The sequence below is a fragment of the Mastigoproctus giganteus genome, chromosome 14 (assembly GCF_048544385.1).
Source record: "Mastigoproctus giganteus isolate SK-2022 chromosome 14, ASM4854438v1, whole genome shotgun sequence".
Taxonomy (NCBI): Eukaryota; Metazoa; Arthropoda; class Arachnida; order Uropygi; family Thelyphonidae; genus Mastigoproctus; species Mastigoproctus giganteus.
The window spans coordinates 98504018-98527975 of NC_143588.1; the positions used below are offsets into that span (position 1 = coordinate 98504018).

Genomic DNA, 23958 nt, shown 5'->3' on the forward strand with positions numbered 1-23958 from the left:
ACTGGTGCCTCTGTAGCCAGGTGGGCAGGAGCAGCAGTGTGTAGCACACGCTTCTTGATTAGACCGGGGTTCGAGCCCATGACCACCAAATACGGAGGATGCGGAAAGGTCAGGGAATGACCACTGCATATCCCCGGAGCAATATGGCCTTAGTTGCTAATGCTCGTAAAAACCAAATAACAACTTGGAATACTGTGTTCAGGTATGGAGACCGCACCTAAAGAAAGACATTGTTTTTCTTGAAAGGGTCCAGAGATGTGTAACTTGCGTGGTGAGATCAGAAAAAGGCGTCCGTATGAGGAAAGACTTCGAATATGTGGGTTGCACAGCTTGGAAACTAGGCACCTTTAGAGGAGACTTGACTGAGGTGTTTAAGGCTCTGAGAGGCATAAGCAAAATGAATGAGGACAAAATTTTCAAGGGTTATAAATAATCCTAGAACAAGGGGCCATAATTTCTAGTTACGGGGGGGGGGGAGATGTTTAGACTGGATTGCAGGAAGTTTTATCTTAGCCAGCAAGTTATAAATTACTGGAAAAGTTTCCTATATGGGTGGTAGAGGCTGACAGTTTGGGGAAATTCAAAGGTCAGCTGAATAATTACCTACGGGAGGAGGGAAACACTTAGTTTGTCCATTTCCTTTTCTCTTATTTATTTATTATTATTTTTTTTTCTTATTATTATTTTATTTTTATCATTTTATTTTATTTATTTTTTTGTTATTTTATTATTAATTTATTTTTTATTTTATATTTTTTCTTCCTTGCACCATATGGCCATTGCTAATAATAAAAAAACGTTACACAGCATTTCTAAAGATGTCCTAGAGCATTTGTGGAATTATTTTGTTTCGGCCATTACAATCCATTGAAGTTTTGCAGGCTTGCAACCTTCGTTTGATAGACATCCAATTTAATAAAGCCCTGTGCAAAGAAATCTAAGGGGATTAGATTTCGCAATCTAGCTGGCCAACAAACAGTGAACAGATAAGGTGGCTCCTCTGTGATGATGACTCATACTGCATCCACCTTCATGCTCTGAGACATGTGGACATCTGGATCTTGGTTTATCATTTACAGATCCCATTCTTTTGAATTTGTTCATGAACTCTCTCATATTGTCTTGTCTGTTGGTCCTTCTTTTTTAAATCTTTCCTCCTTTGAATTTCCTTCTATTGTATTGGCTGTCTGTAGAAAGGATTCTAGTGTTGAAATTCCAAGTGGCACCACATTGGAATGCATGGAGGACTGTGTTGGACTTTTGAACTCTTCCATATTGTACATTTTCAAAAAAGCCTGCTTCATAAAAATGTTCAGAGCCTCAGCAATCAATAGAAAACAGAAAAAATGGAAATATAAATCAAAAGAAGCCTTCTTCATAAAAATGTTCAGAGCCTCAACAATCAATAGAAAACAGAAGAAATAGAAATCAAAAGAAAGCCTTCATAAAAATGTTCAGAGCCTCAGCAATCAATAGCAAACAGGGATTCGAATTCAACCCACAATATTTCCATCTTTTTGATAAGAAAATAGAAGAAATGAAAACCCAGGAAAAGAAAATAAGCCAAATGTCCGGAGAAGTAGCCCTCCAGACCAGAACCAGCATACACACCAATGCTGATGTTCAGAGTATGAGATCAAAGGTCACTCCAGGTTTCCACTACATAAGAACCCTGGATTCAGGATAGAAAACTTGGCACAATTCTATTGGCTATTGGACTTAATCCCTCGCCTATAAATTAACTGGTGGCAGTGCCTCTTGCCTGTATGCACATCAGGTTTCTGGGAGCGTTGGCAAGAGGAGTCTGCCAGCAGGTAAGAATTTAATCTCTTTGTATTTACCTAAGATTTACCCAATTTATTATCTGGTTTCTACTGTAACAGTAATTCAAACTAATTGCTTTAGAATCATATATTTGTAATTGTAACATTAATTGTAATAGTGGTAATTGTAATATTGTATTATATTTAAATTTGTAACCCTTTCTATTTTTTGTTCCCCCCAACAGCATGGTCTGATGATTGGTGTTGGTAAGATGCCTGAAACATCACCTTAATATATAGTAGTTTAGGCGAATAGCTTAATAAACTATATTATTAATTTCACATGGTATATGAGCAATATTAAGTATAGTAATAATCATAATGTTATAGTAATTATGCTGACGAAAAACAAATTATTTGTGATTTGATTCATTAAATTCAGTGAATCAACAGACGCATCTTTATAAATTATTTCGATTGCCTCTTATTACTTTAAAATAATAATAACACCTGCTGAATTTTTGATAGGTTCAATTTCAAACCATCCTGCAATGGGTCCTCCAGTGCCTGGAGCTCCACAAATGTCTGCACCTAATTCACAACAACACTATCAAAGTCCAGCCTCTGTTTCCTATAACAGGTAATATTTTAAATTAAAATTTGATCCGAATTTATCAAAAGATTGAATTATTAATTTAAAAAATTAAAAACTCCCCTGTTAAATAAGTTCTTCCTTAATGGTTTTTTTTTTTTGTTAAATATTGGGTTACCATACATAATAACAGCTTTGAACATTTGTAGTAGTAAAAATATACTACATATTAATTTAACATTTACTACAAAATGCTGTACATGTTGATTTAGTATGTATTATATTCATTTAATTTGTGCTGTGTTCATTAATCTGAGAGCCTTTCTTGTGGTAGATGGAAGCATTGAATGTATGGCTGGCATTCTAGATTTACAAAGTAGATTTTTTTTTTTTTTTTTTTTTTTACTAATTCATGTGCTCACTGTCCATACATTGTTAGTGACTGTCTGTGTGCTCATGAATGATTGGCACATTCGTGTCAGTCACTGAATAGGAAAATTGGAACCACAAGAGCAGCAATAAGACTTGATTTTCTGCTTATGCTTAATTTTAAATAATATTTATTTAAAATCAGATCAGATACTGCATTCAAGATTCATTTAAAATGAATCCCTTCCTAATAGCCAGCGATGACACTTTGGACAGTTGAGCAATACTTTCCATTCAAAATTATCAGAGCTGTAAGTGCACTTAACACTGATTTAACCATTCAGATTAGTAGTAAGAAATGCCATATACTAAGGTTTGTTTTTTGTTTTGAAAAAAACTTCCTTATATTATTCCATATATTATATATTAATACTTCACATATATAATACACTCATAGTAGAAGCTTAATGACTCTATTAATAAATTTGGTAAATTGTACACTTAGTTTAGCAGCCAGCAACTTTCAATCATGAATTCCCAAGACCAAAGCATGTTTCCTTACGGCACTCAAAAGTCTACAAACAGAATCATAAATATTATAAGTGTTAAGTTAAATATTATTTAACTTTAACTTAAATATAATTGTGTTTTTAGACCCAATTCATCATCAAATAACACCTTGACTACTGCATTCAGGTCTGGAGGCCTCATTTTAGGAAGGATGTAGAGCTGCTGGAACAAGTACAGAGAAGGGTAACGAGATTGGTGAGTGGAACAAAGAGTTGCTGTTACCAAGAAAGGCTTAAGTTCTTCAAATCGCAACGTCTGGTGACTAAGCATCTGTGAGGTGATCTAAATGATGTGTATAAGGTCTTGAATGATTTGAGCAAGAACAATGCTTCCTTCTATAGATAGAATGGAATTTATTTCAGCCTGGTCTGTGCTTGTTGACAGGAGAGACTGCTTCTACAGGGATGGGGTACACTTAAATAGAAAGGGTGCAAGAATATTTGCTGCTGCTATCGAGGCAGTGTTAGGTGGGTCGGAAAACTGCTAGCTTTGGGGGGGGGGGAAATACACAGACTAAAAGGTTAACAGTGGCCGCGGGCAGACGCAAAGGTGATTCTTGCACTGCTTCTATTAGAATGAGCAGCAGCAGCCTGGAAAGCAAGGTGCTGGAGATGTCCAGGATTGCTGGGAGTCATAGTGGAATAAGTAAATACATGGGCTGTGTTAGGTTAGCTAAGAATAGGAACAGATGCATGTATACTTGCATGTACACTGATGCTAGGAGTACACTTAATAAATTTGATGAGTTGAAATGCTAGTCAAGACATCAAAGCCAGATATTGTTGGGATATCAGATGTAGTGTCACACAGATATAAGTAGTGCAGAATTGGAATTTGGGGAGTACGTGTGCAGATAGGAAGGACAGGAAGGGAGGAGAGGTTATGCTGTTAGTTAAGAAACATAAAATCTAAGGAAGTGCACCCAATTGGTGTTGGTGGACAATGCAACGTTGAGTCTGTTTGGTGTGACATAAGCACTAGGAAAGAAAAAATGAGAGTAGGTCTGTGTTATAAGCCTAATCAATCTGATGAGTATAATGATCAATTGTGCAGAGAAATAGAGTTGGCCAGTAAATCAATGTCTTATAATCATGGATTTTAACTTTCCAGATATTGACTGGAACTTGTGGCTCACACACTAGCAAGATATTTTTGGATTTATTGGATGACAATTTTTTACAGTAGCATGTTCGAGAGGCAACCAGAGGGAGTTAATACTCTTGATCTGATTATCAGCAGTGATTATTCATGCATTAAGAATTTGCAGATAAAGGAAACATTGGGTTGACAGTGATCACAATGTACTGATGTGGGAATTACTTAAAGATATAGCTACCATCAAGGCTAAAGGGAAGGGCTTTTGCTTTCGTAAAGGTGACTACAGGGGTCGCAGACAGTTTTTAAATTCTGTACAGTGGGATCAACTGATGATATTACCAACGTTGAATTCTAAATAGGAAGCCTTCAGGGACTTAATCTTGGACGCTACTAGGCTTTTCATTCCAACTGAGAAATAATGTTCAAGGTTTAGGCCTAAATGGATGTCAGATGAATTAATGAGGCTTGTGGCAGAGAAGAAAAATGTATGGGATGCATATAAATTATCAGGTGACACAGAAGCCTATGGCAGGTATAAGCTTGTCTGTAATCAAGTCACAAAGGAGGTTAGGCAGGCAAAGGCAGATTACGGGAAATCTTTGGCAAAGGATGCAAAGAAAAACAGCAAAGAGTTCTTTACTTATGTAAACTCTAGAAGGAAAGGGATGAATCAGATTGGACCACTTAACATAGATGGATTGACTGTTGATGATCATGCTCAGGTAGCTGATAAACTGAATGAGTATTTTGCATCTAAATTCACAAGAGGGGTAATTCAATGAGGAGAATGCCAGAAGTTTATCAAACTCTAACAGGGAGCTAAGTGATTTTGTAATAACTGAGAGCAAAGTGGAGGAGAAATTGTTGAAGTTAAACATAAGGAAGGAACCTGGGGTGGACGGGATCTATCCAGTTATATTAAAGGAGGCAGCAAAGGAAGCAAGCAAACCCTTAGCCATAATTATGAGAGGTTCCTTGGACTCGGGGAGGTCCCCATGGACTGGAGGTGTGTAAATGTATCACCAATTCACAAATGGGGTTCAAAAGGAGATACAAGTAACTATTAGTTTATTTAACCAGTAACCTGTTAGTTTAACTTGTGTTCTGGGGAAAATAATGGAGTCACTGGTTAAAGAAGCATTGCAGGATCATCTAGACAAGACTGCAGTAATAGTTAAGACACAGCATGGGTTTGTTAAAGGGAGGTCTTGTCTGACCAATTCGATTGAGTACTATAATGTGGTCACAAAGGAACTGAATGTCAAAAATAATTTTGATATATACTTGGATTTCAGGAAAGCTTTTGATACTGTTGCACATGGAGGACTGCTGTACAAATTGGAGAGGTATGGCATTAAGGGTAAGTTGCTACAATGATTAAAGGGATGGTTGAGTGTGAGACGACAGAGAGCGGTAATCAATGGACACTGCTCTTAGTGGACAAATGTTATTAGTGGAGTTCCCCCAGGGTTTGGTGCCGGGCCCATTGTTGTTTTCAGTATTCATCAGTGTCATTGATGAAGATAAAATCAGTATTAATGTCCTTTGTAGATGATACAAAGGTTGGCAGCCTTGTTAACGATAGTAAAAATAGTATGCTACTCCAACTGGATCTAGATAAGTTGGGAAAATGGGCTGAGAAGTGGCAACTGAAGTTTAACATTGACAAATGCAAAGTACTGCATATGGGTAGCAGTAACCCAAGAGAAACGTACCAACTGTGTAGTACTAAACTCAGGTAGGTGGAGAATGAAAAAGACCTGGGGGTAATTGTTCAGTCAAATATGAAGTTAACTGAGCAGTGCAGACAGGTGCTAGGGCAGGTCATGGAATCTTGTCAATGATATATAGGAATTCTGCAATTCTGCCCAGACACGATAGGAGGGAGTATATGATGAGAGCCTTGTTGATCAATTCGGCCCTGGAAAGATTGTGCGAGGCTCAAGGGATAGAATTTTTTTCAGCCTGGACTGTACTTGTTAACAGGAGAGATTGTTTCTACAGGGATGGTATACACTTAAATAGAAAGGGTGCAAGAATATTTGCTGATGCTATCGAGGCAGTGTTAGGTGGGTCGGAAAACTGATAGCTTGGGGGGGATACAAGGACTAATAGTTTAACAGTAGCCGTAGACAGAGGTGAAGGTGATTCTTGAAGAACTTCTATTAGAATAAGTAGCGACCTGGAGCGAGGGGTGTTGGGGGTTTCAGGGATGGATGTGAGTCATCGTGAAACAGGTGGGTATATGGGATGTGTTAGAGTGGCTGGGAATAGGAATAGGTGCATGTATACTTGCATGTATACCAATGCTAGAAGTATAGTAAATAAATTTGATGAATTTGAAGTGTTGGTCAAGACATCAAAGGCGGATATTGTTGGGATATCAGAGACGTGGTGTCACACAGATATAAGGAATGCCGAACTGGAATTTGGGGAGTACAATATGTACAGAAAGGATAGACAGGATAGGAAGGGAGGAGGTGTTATGCTGTTAATAAAGAAAAACATAAAATCAAAAGAAGTGCATCCAGTTGATATAGATGAACAGTGCACTCTTGAGTCAGTTTGGTGTGACATAAGCACTGCGAAAGCAAAAATTAGAGTAGGAGTGTGTTATAGGCCTAATGACTCGAATGAGTACAATGAACAATTGTACAGAGAAATAGAGTGGGCTAGTAAATCGGAATGTCTTATAATGGGGGATTTTAACTTCCCAGATATTGACTGGAACTTGTGGGTTGGGCATTCACACACTAGTCGGACTTTTGTAGATTTATTGGATGATTGTTTTCTGCAGCAGCATGTTCGAGAGGCAACCAGAGAAAGTAATACTCTTGATCTGGTTATCAGCAGTGATCATTCATGTATTAGGAATTTGCAGATAAAAGAACCACTAGGTGGCAGTGATCACAGTGTACTGACGTGGGATTTACTTAAAGATTTAATTACCATCAGGGGTAAAGGAAAGGGTTTTTGCTTCCGTAAAGGCGAGTACAGTGGTCTCCGACAGTTTTTAAATTCTGTACAGTGGGATCAACTGACGATGTTATCAACAGTAAATTCTAAGTGGGAAGCATTCAAGGAATTAATCGTGGAAGCTACTAAAAGTTTCATACCTATTAAGAAATATTGTTCAAGGTTTAGGCCTAAATGGTTGTCAAATGAACTAATGAGACTCGTAACAGAGAAGAAAAATGCATGGGATGCATATAAATTATCAAGCGACTCAGAAGCCTATGGCAGATATAAGTTAATCTGTAATCAGGTCACAAAGGAGGTTCGGCAGGCGAAGGCAGATTACGAGAAATCCTTGGCAAAAGTTGCTAAGAAAAACAGCAAGGATTTCTTTAATTTTATAAACTCTAAAATGAAGGGGATGAATCTGATTGGTCCACTTGACATCGATGGTTCAACTGTTGATGATCCTGCTCAGATAGCAAACAAACTGAATGAGTATTTTGCATCTACATTCACACGTGAGGAATTATTAAGGTTTGAAAATGGCAGAAGGTTATCAAATTGTAGCAGGGTGCTTAATGATCTTGTAATAACTGAGAGCAAAGTGGAAGAGAAATTGTTGAAGTTAAACGTAAGAAAAGCACCTGGGGTGGATGGGATCTATCCAGTTATATTAAAGGAGGAGGCAAAGCAACTAAGCAAACCCTTAGCCATAATTATGAGAGCATCCTTGGACTCAGGGGAGGTTCCCACAGACTGGAGATGTGCAAATGTATCCCCAATTCACAAAGGGGGATCGAAGGGTGACACGAGTAATTACAGACCAGTTAGTTTAACTTCTGTTCCGGGTAAAATAATGGAGTCGCTGGTTAAAGATGCATTGCAGGATCATCTAGACAAGACTGCAGCAATAATTCAGACACAGCATGGGTTTGTTAAGGGAAAGTCTTGTCTAACAAATTTGATAGGATATTATGATGTGGTTACAAAGGAACTGGATGCAAAAAATAATTTTGATATCATATATTTGGATTTCAGGAAAGCTTTTGACACTATTGTACAAATTGGAGCAGAATGGTATTAAGGGTATGTTGCTACAATGGGTAAAAGGATGGTTAAGTGCGAGAAGACAGATTGTGGTAATCAATGAGTGCTGCTCTTCTTGGACTAATGTTATTAGTGGAGTCCCACAGGGTTCGGTGTTAGGTCCACTGTTGTTTTGTATATTTATCAATGATATTGATGAAGGTATATCAGGCTTAATGTCGAAGTTTGCAGATGATACAAAGGTTGGCAGGGTTGTTAATGACAGTAATGGCAGTGTGCTACTGCAACAGGATCTAGATAATTTGGGCAGATGGGCTAAGAAGTGGCAACTGAAGTTTAACCTTGACAAATGCAAAGTACTGCATATGGGTAGAAGTAACCCCAGAGAAACGTACCAACTGTGTGGTACTACACTTAAGGTGGTAGAAAATGAAAAAGACCTGGGAGTAATTGTGCAGTCAGATATGAAGTTCTCTGAGCAATGCAGACAAGCTGCCAGGGCAGGTCATGGGGTTTTGTCAATGATATATAAGAATTTTGGTAGCAGGGAAAAGGAGGTGATTATCCCTCTGTATAAGGCAATGGTCAGGCCACGCCTTGAGTACTGCGTACAGGTCTGGAGACCTCATTTTAGGAAGGATGTAGATTTACTTGAGCGTGTACAGAGAAGGGCAACAAGATTGGTGAGGGGAATGAAGGGATCCTCTTACCAAGAGAGGCTTAAGTTCTGCAAATTGCAGTGGCTGGAGACTAGGCACCTGCGTGGTGATCTGATTGAGGTATATAAGGCCTTGAATGAGTTGAGCACGCTGAATTCTGATGGGATCCTTCCACTTGTTCAGATTACGAAACTAAGGGGCCATAAATTCAAATTAAGAAAAGACAGATGTAGAATAGATGTGCGGAAATTTGCTTTTAGCCAGCGGGTGGTTAATTGCTGGAACAAACTTCCATCTGTCGTTGTGGAAGTTGATAGGTTAAATAAATTTAAGGAGGAACTGGACAGGCATTTGGAGGGAATGGTGTGATTTTTTTTTTTTTTTTTTTTTTTTTTGGCTGATGCTGCATAAGCTCATACATTTGCTTTCTTGCATCACATGCCACTACTACTACTACTGTTTTGCTAGCAGGGACAAGAAGATGATTATCCCATTGTACAAGGCAAGGCAATGGTCAGGCCACACCTAGAGTACTGTGTACAGGTCTGGAGGCCTCATTTTAGGAAGGATGTAGAGTTGCTAGTAACAAGTACAAAATAGGACAACAAGATTGGTGAGGGGAACAAAGGGGTGCTGTTACCAAGAAAGGCTTAAGTTCTGCAAATTGTAGCACCCGGAGAGTAGGCACCTGCGAGGTGATCTGATTGAGGTGTATAAGGCCTTGAATGGGTTGAGCAAGCTGAATGCTGATGGGATTCTTCCACTTGCTCAAATTAACAACTTGAGGGGCATAGATTTAAATTGAAGAAAGACAGTCGTTGAAAAGATATGCAGAAATTTGCCTTTAGCCAGCGGGTGGTGGTTGATTGGTGGAACAGACTTTCATTTTTTGTTGTGGAAGTTGATATCCTAAATAAATTTAAGGCTGAGCTGGACATGCATTTGGAATGAATGGAGGGGTGAAATGGGAGGGGTTTTTTTCCCGACTGATGCTGCATAAGCTTGTTTTCTTGTATCGTATGCCTCTACTAATGCTAATGGAATTCTTTCTCTTGCTCAGATTATTCACCTGAGGGGACATAAATTCAAATTGAGGAAAGATAATTGTAGAATAGATGTGTGGAAATTTGCCTTTAGCCATTGTTTGGTTGATAGTTGGAACAAACTTCCATCTGTTGTAGTAAAGGTGAACAACTTAAATAAGTTCAAGGCAGGCAGAGCTAGACAAACATTTGGTTTGAATGTATAGGTGAAATGGGAAGAGATGTGTTTTTTTTTTTTGGCTGATGCTATATAAGCTTTCTTTTTTTCATCATATGCCTCTGCTAATGGTTTTTGGAGAAGCTTTTTGAATCAAATTGAAAAGAATCTGTTTAAAAAAAAAAAAAGAAATTCCAGTACTTCTGGAGCCTTTCATCAGGGCTCCAGACCTGTATGCAGGACTCAAGATGTAGCCTAACCATTTCCTTGTGCAATAGAATTATCATTTCTTTATCCTTGCTAGCGAAATTCCTGTATATCATTGATAAAACCCTATGAACAGTCCTAGAAGCCTGTCTTTATTGATTAGAGAACTTTGTGTCCGACTGCTAAATTATCTGCATGTCTTCATTTTTCACTAACCTGAGTGTATTACCACACAGTTGGTATGTTAATCTGGGATTTCTGCTACCATGTGCAGTGTCTTGCATTTGTCAATGTTAAACTCCAACAGCCAAATTCTCAGCCCATATGCTTAATTTTTCTAGATTTTGTCAGTAGCTTACTTTGATTACTGTCATTAACCACCCTGCCATTCTTTGTATCATTTGCAAACCTGGACATTAAAGCTGATATATCTTCATTAGTATCATTAATAAATATCAAAAACAACAATGGGCCAAACACTGAACCCTGAGGGATTCCACTAATAACATTAGTCCAAGGGGAGTAATGTCCATTAATAACCATTCTCAGTCTCCTCTCACTCAACCATCCCTTTATCCATAGCAATAACTCTCCCTTAATGCCCCACTGCTTCAATTTGTACAGCAGCCTTTTATGAGCAACAGTACTGCAAACGTTCTGAAATCCAAGTATAAGTATACAGTAAACCCCCGCTATTCGCGGTATCTGTATTCGCGGTTTCGCGTATTCGCGATCGCCAATTTAATATAAAATGAAACCTAAAAAAATGTGAATTTTAAAGCGCCGTGAATATTTTCCACCATAAAAAACATGGGCGTGGCTAAAATTATCTTTCCCGGTCAAAACAGCGCTCAGTGGGTGGGGGGAGAGGGGTGACAAAATCGCGAGCGTGGATGTTTCTCGCTAATCCTTGTTCAGTATGTGTTATGCGTTTGTCATGGAAGGTTTCGTCGTTTGCTTTTAATTTATATGTTTATAAATTGATATGCTTACAAAAATGATAAATCTACCGTTTTGCAGCATAAAACAGACTTTTTCGAGTGTGTTAACAGAAGAAAGTGACTATTGTGGACAAGTTCTTTGTAACCCCTACAAAAATATGGCTACGAATAAAAAGAGAAATGTGAAAATATCAAAGAAGGTGATGACATTGGCGAATAAAATTGAGTTATTAGACAAACTTTCTAATGGTGAAAGTGTCTCCTCAGTGGCAAAACATTATAAAATCAATGAGTTAACGGTACGATCAATCAAGAAATCGGAAGAAAAAATCTGCCTTAGTGTCCGTGAAAACGCGCTAATTGCTTCAAAAATTTGCTCTGTAACTCGTGATGTTAAATTAGAAAAAATGGAAAAGGCTTTAAATCTGTGGATAGAAGACCGAACTCAAAATAAAATTCCGTTAAGTTCACTCATCATTCGCGAAAAGGTAAAACTCCTTTATCAACACTTTAGCGAAACTGGTGATAGCACTGGCGGGAAAGTTTTTTAGCTAGCAAAGGCGCTGGTTTGAAAGATTTATTTGAAATTTCTAATAAATATTACATTTAATATTAAATTGTTTCTTATTTTCATTTCGATGCCATATGTTTGCATTTCACTATGTACTGTCTATGTACATAGTCATATTATGAAGGTACATATAATACATACGTAGACAAAATTTTAGACTAGTTTTTCTTATATATTTCATACTTTGGAACGGATCCCCTTTATTACTATGGGAGCCATAACTCAGTATTCGCGTTTTCGGGATTCGCGACATTTCTCAGGAACGTAACCCCCGCGAATAGCGGGGGTTTACTGTATTCAAAATTATTTTTTGCATCCATTTCCTTTGTTACTGCATCATAGTACCTGATCAAACTGGTCAGACAAGATTACCCCTTAACCAATCCGTGCGTGGCTGCAGTGTAATTGCATTCCTCTCTAGATGGCCCTACATTACTTCTTTGAACAGTGACTCCATTATTTTCCCTGGAACAGCAGTTAAACTTACGGGTCTGTAATTACTCATGTCTCCTTTTGATTTCCCTTTGTGAATTGGGGATACATTTGCATACTATTAGTCCACAGGGACCTCCCTCAAATCCAAGGATGCGTTCATAATTGTGGCTGAGGGTTTGCTTATCTTCTTTACTGCCTCCCTTTTTATAATTGGATAGATCCCATCCACCTCAAGCTGCCTTTTTTATGTTTACCTTCAACAGTTTCTTTTCCAATTTTCTGTCAGTTATCACAAAATCATTTATCTCCCTTTTAGAGAGTGGTAAATGTCTAGCAACTTCTTTCCTAAAGAATTCCTCACAGGTAAATGTAGATGCAAAATACCTCAGTTTGTCAGTTACCTGAGCAGGTTCATCGACAGTTAAACCATTGACATAAAGTTGGCCAAGGTGATTCAATCCCTTCCTTCTACTGTTAATATAAAAAAAGCAGGCTTTGCTGCTTTTCTTCACATTCTTTGCCAGTGATTTCCCATAATCTGATTTAGTTTGCCTATCCTCCTTTGTGACTTGATTACAGACTAGTTTATATCTACCATTGGCTTCTGTATCACCTGATAATTTATGTGCATTCCATGCATTTTTTGTATCTGCCACTGGTCGTTTGATTACTATTCGTTATGACATTAGTAGGCATTCAACTGTGATATAGCTTCAGCAGTTGAAAGAATCTGTTTGCTAGGAAGAATTGACCTTCATATTTTTTTATGTTGCTTCTGCATTTGACTGTTCATATCTTCCACCCCTTTGTTATTCATGGTACAGTTTTTTTTTTTTATATGAATTGTTGGTCTAGTTCTGTCACTGTTAATGGATATTCTGTCAAAGCTTTTTTTTTTTTAATGTAATTATTCAAATGGTGGTCTTTATTCTATTTTTCTGGGTATCTTTCTACTTTCATGGTAGTAATCTTTCTACTTTTTTTTTTTTTTTAACTAAGAAATAGTTACTTTGTTGTCTGCAGAATAATCCTATGCTTTGTCTCATGTTATTGAGGAATAATCTGCTCAAAAAGTTGAGCAGATGGGCTGAGAGGTGGCAAATGAAGTTTAACTTTGACAAATGTAAAGTACTACATATGGGAAGCAGTAACCCCAGAGTGACGTATCAACTCTGTGCTACTACACTGACAGTGGTAGAGAACGAAAAGGACCTGGGGGTAATTGTGCAGGCAGATATGAAGTTTTCTGATCAGTGCAGACGGTCTGCAAGAGTAGCTCATAGCGTCTTGTCAATGATATTCAGGAATTTTTCTAGCAGGGATAAGGAGGTGATTATCCCCTTGTATAAGGCAATGTTGAGGCCACACCTTGAGTACTGTATACAGGTCTGGAGGCCTCATTTTAAGAAGGATGTAGAGCTTTTGGAACGAGTACAGAGAAGGGCACCAAGATTAGTGAATGGAACAAAGGGTTGCTCTTATGAAGAAAGGCTCAAGTTTTGCAAATTACAGTGTCTGGATTCTAGGCACCTGCGAGGTGATCTGATTGAGGTGTATAAAGCCTTGAATGGTTTGAGCATGCTTAATGCTGATGGGATCCTTCCTCTTGCTCAGAATAATCACCTGAGAGGGCATAAATTCAAATTGAGGAAAGACAGATGTAGGATAGATGCGTGGAAGTTTGCCTTTAGCCAGCGGGTAGTTGGTTGGTGGAACAGACTTCCATCCTTTGTTGTGGAAGTTGATAGCCTAAATAAATTTAAGGCTGAGCTGGACAGGTATTTGGAATGAACGGAGGGGTGAAATGGGAGCAGGTTTTTTTTTTTTTTTTTGGCTGAAGCTGCATAAGCTTGCTTTCTTGCATCATATGCCTCTACTAATGCTAAAAAAAAAAAAAAATAAGAAAAGTGTCAGTTGCTTTTTTTATCTCTAATCTGAAGCTGTTTGCTGCATGGGATATTGACCCAGGCTTTTGGATTACACAGCTCATGTATTGTATGTCCCCGTCACCACCAAATACGGAAGATGCGGAAAGGTCAGGGAATGACCACTGCATATTCCGGAGAAATATGGCATTTGTTGCTACTGCTCCTAAAAACCAAATAACAAACAAACATATTGTATGTCCCTTAAGAATAATAGACTACTTGTTCAGCATTTTGAAGTGATGTAATGTCAGATATCGTATGTAGTTTGGACTCTGACTACTTTTTTCCTGCTGTGATTTTCATGCTCCTTGTTGGACACAATATTGCATACAGGTCACCAGGGAAGAGTTGCAGCCTTTCTCCTTAGGATTTCAACATTATTTGTTGGCTTTGTGATTTTTTTTTTTTTTTTTTTTGGTCAGTCTTGTTTTATTTTTTTGTCCACCATAAGTACAGCACAATATAGCCATAGTTGCTGATGTGCCAGAAAAATTCAAAAAAACAGTTTTATTGGTTGCTAAATTCAAATTAAAGTTTGATGCTTTATTTTTTGTATGTGTAGCTCTCTGTTACTCTCGGTGTACTGAGTAGATTTTTTTTTTTTAATTGTTTTGGCAGTAAAGTGATTTTAGATAGTGTAGGGATAAGGTTTGTCTGCTAAATTCTATTGTCCATTAAACTCAGAAGAAATAGTTATAGAATGTTATGAAAAAGTGTTGTACTCTGAAATAAAAAATATTAAATGTAATACTGTATTTTACTGTACTTGCTAATTGTGTGGAGTAGAAGAGCTTGGAAATTTGCTGTGCCCCATAGTGACAACTCTGACTAAAGCTTATTCAGAGATTGAAGAACTCTTGAGTATCCTCACTGGTGGTGAAGATTCCTCCCCATTGATATGGGACATGCTTGGTAGGCTGATGGAAGGTGATGGATGAGGAAATCCTGGCTCTCTGACACTTTGCTGTGAAAATATTTTAGCTGATGATAAATTCCACTAGACTGAGATAGTTATCTGGAGTTATCTAGTTAAGTGGACATCAGTTATTTCCATCTGTTAAAAAGCCCAAATACGGAGGATGCGGAAAGGTCAGGGAATGACCACCGCCTATCCCGGAGCAATATGGCTTTAGTTGCTAATGCTCCTAAAAACGAAATAACAACAACAACAACAACAACTGTTTAAAAATGGTTTACTGTATGTAGTTTGAATGCACTGTATATTGACTTTGTGCAATAAACAATTACTGATTTAAGAATGAAAGCAGATTTTAATTATTTCTGTATTGTGTTAATATAAATTTTGGTTCAATGAAATTTATGATATTTATAAGAGAATTTATTTGACTAATTTGCTTTAAAAAAAAAGTATATAAAATAATACTCTTATCTTCACAGCATACCTCCTGCATCATATCCCAGTAGCTACACAGTATCTCAAACCACTCATCCTGATGTGATGTATTCTAGAATTGGAAGTCCTGCAGTTGCTGCTATTCCTATTACTGGTCCAATAACTGCTCACTTTCCACCTTCCTCTCAGCCTCTTCCACTTCAACAGCAGCCTCTCTTATGAGATTTTTTTAAAAGTGATGGTGGTGGGGAATTTATGAAGTGCTTACTGCTGGTGTGTACCTTCACTGTACAGTAGTCTTCTGTACAGTAATCTGCATGCACCCTAGTGCCATTGTCTGGATTCTGTGGAAGAATAGAGCTGGTTTCTCTTCCATTGCAGTTTATTACTCGGGAGGGGAAGAAATAGAAAAAGAAATTAAAAAACCCTTTGTCATGGGGGAAACAGCTGCTTTGTGCATATAGTTCTACAGTTTATACCAAGTAGGCTAATTTTTAATACATTTCTGTGTGTGCATGTGCAGATATATGAGGAGAGGTAAGAAATTGAACCAGAGTGCTTTATAAATTACCAGATACCAGTATTCATTGTTTTGTCTGTTGAATTTTGAAATAATGTAAAATACATGCACTTTATTCTTTTGTAAATTACTTCAGTCTGTTAAAAAATATATTTTCTTTAATTGCTGCAGTGCTAATTATTGATCAGTCCATACTTTAGAATTCAATTTAATGATATGGTTTTGATTTTTTTTTTTTTTTTTTTTTTTCGAATGAATAAACTAATAGTTTTAGGAATTTAGTTTAATTATTTTTTCCATTTGTAGATTTAAGAAAAACTAAATGGCACTAGCTATGTTTATGGAAGTGTCATATGGAATGCTTATAATATCATTTTTCCAGAACTTATTCTGAAAAGTTAAATAGTTTTACAAAAAATATATTTTTGAAGTATACAAGCATGTTGTTCGAGCAATTTTTGCTATTTTGTTTTGTCACATAAACATTTATATAATTGCATTCTAAATGTATGAACTAAATTTTCATTAAATGGTTAGTGATTCCCTTCTTTATAATGTATATTGATATTCTGTACCTGTATGCCTGCAAAAAAGAAGGGTTGGTTAATGCATGCACACATATATTAATCTGTCCATAATTATTTATTTTGCATTTTCAGTTTTAAGTACAAATATTAGCAACATTTCTCAAAGCACTGTAGCAAAATTTACTGAATGAATAAAAATTGTATGCTGAATGCATATGAGTAGTTGTAAATATGTAAGAAAAGGTTAAATTTAGAATACGCTAATTATTTTGTAATTTTATCATAATAGTGATACATGTATTTAGTGTATCTGTGTATTTGCTATATTTCGCTTAGTATTTTCATAATATAAGATAAAAATTTAATTATTTTGTTTTGAAACTTTTCTTTCAAAACATGTAACAGTAAAATTAAATTTTTTCAGTTTTAAAGTTTATTAAATAAGTTCGAAGCGTCACTGGCATACACTCTGATGCTAATTTTTTTTTTTTTTTTCCAATCTTTGACACCAACTCTGATGTTCTTACTCATTCTTGGAGATGTGAAACCCAAGTTTTATTATTTTATATATATATATATATATATATATAAAAAGAAAAAATATATAAATAAATCAGGGATGTCACTTGCATTTTAAATGAAGTATATAAAAATATCAGCCAGTATATCACTTACTCACACAGGATTTTCAGCTAATCTGTGGTTTTATATTTGTGAACATATGAAACTTGTGAATGGTTTCTTCAGATACCATATGATTTTCCATGACTGAATCTGTCAGCACTGTACCATCGATTGTAATAGTTTTGAACATATCTACACACATACATGTGTGTGTGTGTTTTTTTCCCCCAATCTTTAATTTTTGTCTGCACTTGTTTTATATTAACAAATTATTAAAGATAAATTACTTAATAAAACTGTAATTATTATTCTTTTATAGTTATGCAGATAAAATTTTGTTTCATATGTATGTGTGTATATATATATACATATAATATGTTAACTATAGCAATTCTTATGTCTCTTCCCTCGTAAATGGGGTTAAAGGAATTGTGCAAGCATTAAAATGAAAGTTTTATGAATGTGTCCTATGAATGTATCGGAAATTAAGTTTGTCAAATAATAAAAATATTAATTTATACTTTCTTTTAGTAAAGAAATTCATGACCTTTGTTATTTGTAATATAATAAAGGATATGTGATTCCTGATGTGTGAATTTACCCAGCCTAAAAAAAAAGCTATGATAAAAACAATTTACATTTTATTGAACACAACTTCAAATTACTCTCCATATATTATTTGCCCATGTAACAAATGATCAGTGTGATATTATACTAAAGGCACTATATTCACTATTTTCTATTGGTAGTTAAATAATTACTGATTACTTTGAAATCAGTGTTACAATTTGCCTTACTTCACTTAAAATCCAATTTATCCAAAATCAAAATGGTATCCCCTGTAGTTTTGAAATTTTTCAATGTTTATCCTTATAAACCTGTAATCCTAAATCATTGAAAGAAGTTGCAATTTCCATAACCCATAGGTGTAGCCTGTTTTCATGTGGGAACCTCAGTTTAAATTATACAGAAATAAACTTTTAGTTAATTTAAAACAGGCATTTGGCAGTCCTTTACTAGCTAAGTCAGATTATCATACAGTAATCAGTGGGTTGCGCCATCAAACTGTAGGCTGTAGGTAGAGTGATAACCGAATAGCAAGTCAAGAGGTGACCAGCATTTTTAGTAGCAGCAATCCAAACCACATCAAACCTTCATAGATTTTGCAATGATTTTGTATTGGTGTGACTGCTAAACATTCTCTATTTGGCAGAGAATGTTTAGCAGTCACACAGTAATAGCAAAGAATTTAATAATTGTTCTCTCTCTCTCTCTCCCTCCCTCATGATTGAGGTCACTGAGGAACAAATAAATTTGTTTAGGTTTATGGTTTTATATGAATAGATCAAATACCTAAGGTCTAAATGGGCCAAAAGATATATATATATATATATATATATATATATATATTTTTTTTTAGTGGGTGGGCTGCATATTGTGAACCCCTGATGTAATTCTCAGATTATGTAATTGATTGTTTGCAAATCTTATTCTATAAGAGCTTATGCTGTGAGTGATATAACACTCAGAGTTGATATCCTTTGAAAAACAGTCTTAAATTCTGAAAGTTTTATTATTAATGCCATATAATGCTTTTTAAAGAAGTTACACTGTAACCATATTCTTGTTGGATAGTATTTTTATATTTTATATATCTTTGAATAATGTTCACTTTGATCATGGTGTGTATATGCATGCATTTGTGTGTAGACACATGCATACGGTAATATACAGTGTTTAATTATTTATTGGTTGCTCTAATTTCAGCCTGGCCAGCTGTTATATTCCATATAAACGCATGTGGATAGCATCATTTTATTTATCACATATATTCTTAAACAGGAACAGAATTCCTACAAGAAAATTCTCGACTGAAAATTGGTGAAATAATGAGCACTTAAACCTGTGTGGAGTGTAATCTGTCTTTAATTTCTTAAAGAATTAGATGTTTCTTGATGTGTCTGTACCTTTTTTTTTTTACTACTTCTTCAGTAACTGTAAAGACAGCTGAACTGGTAAATTATGGTGATATGATTTACGTAAAGTTGTTAATTTTGATTACACATTATTACCCATTAATTTGATCATACGCCATTACACGTTAATTTGATTATACATTTCTTATTTGTTAAAGTTAAGGTTTAGTCTTAAATTAGTTAACAAATTGCTATTAGCAAACATCAGATAAAGAATTAAGTTTTAACAGTTTTAAATAGTTTTACATTAGTTTTTAATTTTGTTAATAAGATAAAGTAAATGGATAACTGTGAATACTTACACTCCTGTAATGCTGTCCTTACAATACCATCAACCTCACATTCCAAAACAGTAGTTTACAATTCATTATTTATATCTTTTGTGCTGTACTCTTAAACTAAGAAAGTTTAGAATTAAAATTCTGGTTAAAGTCTTCCCGGGCCAATCTTACTTTAGTTTGTTACTGAGGATGATTATTAGCCCCAGGAGACTTTAGCCAGAGTTTTAATTTTAAACTTTTTTAGAATTAAGTCCCAAAGTATGTAAAATGCATAAATGAATAGTTAATTAATGGCTCAATTATAATAAATATATCAAATTTAATATATATATATATAAATATATAACGCATAGGGCGTTGGGTTGCTTGAGAAGCTATAACTTACTAGCTTTCGTATTATACATTATAGCCTGCTTAACTTTGTCTATTAATGCACTATTAGAACTTACCACTACAACTAATATCTTAAATATATATTTTAGTTTTTTGGTAGTTTCTTTAACCCTTTTTTTGTGATATTTCACGTCATTTGGAACTGGTACCTTCGAGGGGGGTACCGCTAAATTATTTATAATTGGCATTATTTTAAATTTACATCATTTTATTAATTGGGTTTAATGACTTAATTGACTAAATTATACAGGGGATTATCGACTACCTTTTTGTCCTATTATCTCTACTTTCCCTTCCCTGTTTGTTTATTTTATATTATTTTGCGTTTCGTTTCGCTCTGCATTATTGCCGTACTACTGGCTGATGTTTTTATTTTAAATATCATATTTATTTTAATTATCAGATATATATATATATATATACATATATATATATATATATATATATATATATATATATATAGTCATATAAATTAGAATAAGGTTTAAAATAATGCCAGCAGTACGGCAAGACAAGAGCGAAAAAACAAAGTTAAACCTAAATTCAATTCTAACAGGGAAGGAAGAGAAAGGTAACAAGAATAAAAATATTGCAGCGGAAACTCTAAATTAATTTAGAAAATCTAATTATACGAATAATAATTCATTGAAATTTAAAAGCCAATTAAATAGAAATTTAGCGGTGTCCCCTCTGATGGGCACCAGGTCCAAATTTATGTGAAATATCACCAAACAGAGATTTAAACCACTAACAATAAAATAAAACAAAAATAGAAAAAATAGACTGACCATTATGCCCCATCTCAACAGAGGACCACAAGGCCAATAATGGTCAGGGAATCGCTGCATTTCGAACGCTAAACAAATCGCTGCAAAGGAGAAACGATCGCAAGATCAGTCCGCCACACTGATCCCCAAATCGAACCGCCAATGCAGGGAATTGAACAGCGGTGGTCCTGATGCAGCAAAAATCAAAAATAGAACAGACATGAACACTCCAGTGCAAAGCCACACTACTGACAAAAGTAAATTTAACCCGTTTATATAAACAAATAATAAACTGTAGATGGCAGTACAGGCACAGCGTTAGCAATTTGCCCAATACTATCATGTGACATAATTATGTTTAAATAATGTTGGAAAAGAAGTATTACTTAATAAAAATAAAAAGGAGGGTACAAGAGCCACAAGTGGCCTTGTGGTCCTCTGTTGAGATGGGGCATAATGGTCAGTCTATTTTTTCTATTTTTGTTTTGTTTTGTTTTATTGTTAGTGGTTTAAATCTCTGTTTGGTGATATTTCACATAAATTTGGACCTGGTGCCCATCAGAGGGGGCGCCGCTAAATTTCTATTTAATTGGCATTTAAATTTCAACGAATTATTATTCGTATAATTAGATTTTCTAAATTAATTTAGAGTTTCCGCTGCAATATTTTTATTCTTGTTACCTTTCTCTTCCTTCCCTGTTAGATTTGAATTTAGGTTTAACTTTGTTTTTTCGCTCTTGTCTTGCCGTACTGCTGGCATTATTTTATTATTTTAAACCTTACTCTAATTTATATGACTATATTTCAAGCATCATGTAGAGGAATATGCTTTTTGCTGCCTCTGATGTGTGCTGTACCCTCCTTTTTATTTTTATTAAGTAATACTTCTTTTCCAACATTATTTAAATATAATTATATATATATATATATATATATATATAAGCAATTGTAACCGTTTTATATAACAAATCGTAAGAACATTACAGGAGTGTAAATATTCATAGTTATCCATTTACTTAATATTAATTTATTTATTATTAATCTTATTAACAAAATTAATAAGTAATGTAAAATTATTTAAAACTGTTAAAACTTAATTCTTCACATGATAATAATAAGTTTGCTAATAGCAGTTTAACTAATTCAAGACTAAACCTTAACAAATAAGAAATGTGTAGTCAAATTAATGTGTACCATTGTGTAATCAAATTGATGGGTAATAACGTGTAATCAAAATGAACAACTTTATGTAAGTCATCTATATAATTTGCTTGTGTCCCTCTGTTCAGAACACTCTTTGAACTTGAATAACTCAGACTAAACATCTATGTTTAGACATAGATGTTTAGTCTGAGACTAAACATCTATGTTTAGTCTGAGTTATTCAAGTTCCTTTTGAAATAGGTTTTATTTCCAGTAAAATTTCCAAAATTTTCAAAATTGTCATTTTTTAATAGTTGCTTTATGAAACTGTTGAGCAACAGTTTAATTACAGTTTTGTGAAATATTCACCACTAGAATAATTGTAATTTTATCTGTGCAATAATTTCAATTTTTTTAAGAATGATATAATTATACGTGTAAAAAATTATTGAATTTGATTTTTAAATATATATTGTGCGAGTCCTTCCCATGACACCTTAGCTAGCAGCAAAGGGAACTGAGGGAGAGGTTTTTATAATTACTTCTTTTCTGAAACATTTTGGTGAAATATTTGCCACAGGTGTTCTATTATCACCATAATTTACTAGTTCTGCTGTCTTTACAGTCACTGAAGAAGTGGTACTGGAAGTACCACGAAACATCTGAGAGTAATCTGTAATTCTTTAAGAAATTAAAGACAGTTTACCCTCCATTCAGGTTTAAGTGCTGATTATTTCACCAATTTCCAATTCTTGATAAACCTACACACTATGCTGCTAAAATAATATTTAAGATTAAAATTCTCGGATTGATTTTTACTTATTTAAACTGTAATTACAAGGTAAGTGGAATCTGTACTGTTGTAGAAGCCTTAAATGAGTGATAAATTAAAAACAAACTTTAACACGTGTAGGCTAGCTGAGATCTACAGACTGGCAGAAATCTGCAAATCCCACAATTTCAGGAAGAGGATATTTCATATACAGGAACTCCTCGACTTACAGAAATACGACTTTACATAAGTTTTTGCCAGCCGGTGCAAACTTAAAAAAATTCTTGGAAACATATTCTGCATCCCGTAGGAATAAATGTAGGTATCCTGAAAATATCGTAATGGGAACCCAATAACACTAAGGGGTTTTTTTTAAATTCATTCGAAGTCCTTGGAAGTTGAAAATTTTGCTGTATTCCTAAGCTGTTTATCTCTCTAAAAGGTCATATTTATAATGGAAATTGCACTACCCTTTCATCGCTATCATATGTTCCCATTATAAGAATCAGTTTTTGAACGCCTTTGTGATATTTTTCTAAAGCACGTTTCTGGAGGTCACGACCAAAACACAAAAACAATTTTGCACTTTCTGATTTATTGGGCTTTTCCGTTAGTGCATCTAATTATAAACGGGTAGTAAACTCAATCTTATTGCATTTGCGATAATACCGATAACTGCGATTGTATGGGTTTTTATGCTATTATGGTGAAATGCATTCCCCTTCATTGAAATCTTCAATCATATAAAAAACAAATTTTCAAAAACTTCTCTTCATTCCTATTTACATATTACAATAATGAAGGGAAAGCGACCAACGAAAAGTGCAAGTGGTGGTAGTGCCAGGAAACGAAACAAAATTGATTTAGAAATGATGAAAATTATTAAGAAGTATGAAGCAGGACAAAGTTTGTCATCTATTGCAAGGGAATTAGGTCTTGCTGCTTCAATAGTGAATACTATTTTAAAAGACAGTGCATGTATAAAGAACATGTCAAAGGATCAATGTACTTAAAATCAACAGTGATTACAAAACAGCATTCAGGTGCTATATCGAAGATGGAACAGCTGTTGATAATATGGATGGAAAAGCAGATTCAGAACGAGTGCCCCTGAGTCTAATGACCATTCAAGCAAAAGCAACAAGTATTTATAATGATATTACAGATAAGTATGGTGAACCCCAAACCAAGTCCATGGCAATCAATGAGTGGTTTAATAGGTTCAAGCATCGCGCTGGTTTCCCCAACGTTAAAATATGCAGT

The 23958-nt window shown here is 35.1% G+C and overlaps 1 protein-coding gene across 2 annotated transcripts in view; it reads left to right on the plus strand.

Moving 5' to 3' along the window:
• The window catches only part of LOC150075424 (signal transducing adapter molecule 2-like), a 203681-nt gene extending 187351 nt beyond the window's left edge, over positions 1-16330 (plus strand). For both annotated transcript variants that reach the window (XM_090389165.1, XM_090389166.1), the window contains exons 13-14: positions 2292-2403; positions 15737-16330. In XM_090389165.1, the coding sequence (XP_090245291.1) occupies positions 2292-2403; positions 15737-15914 (290 nt within the window). In that variant the 3' untranslated portion in view covers positions 15915-16330. The remainder of the gene's footprint in view (positions 1-2291; positions 2404-15736) is intronic.
• Positions 16331-23958: the final 7628 nt, after the last annotated feature.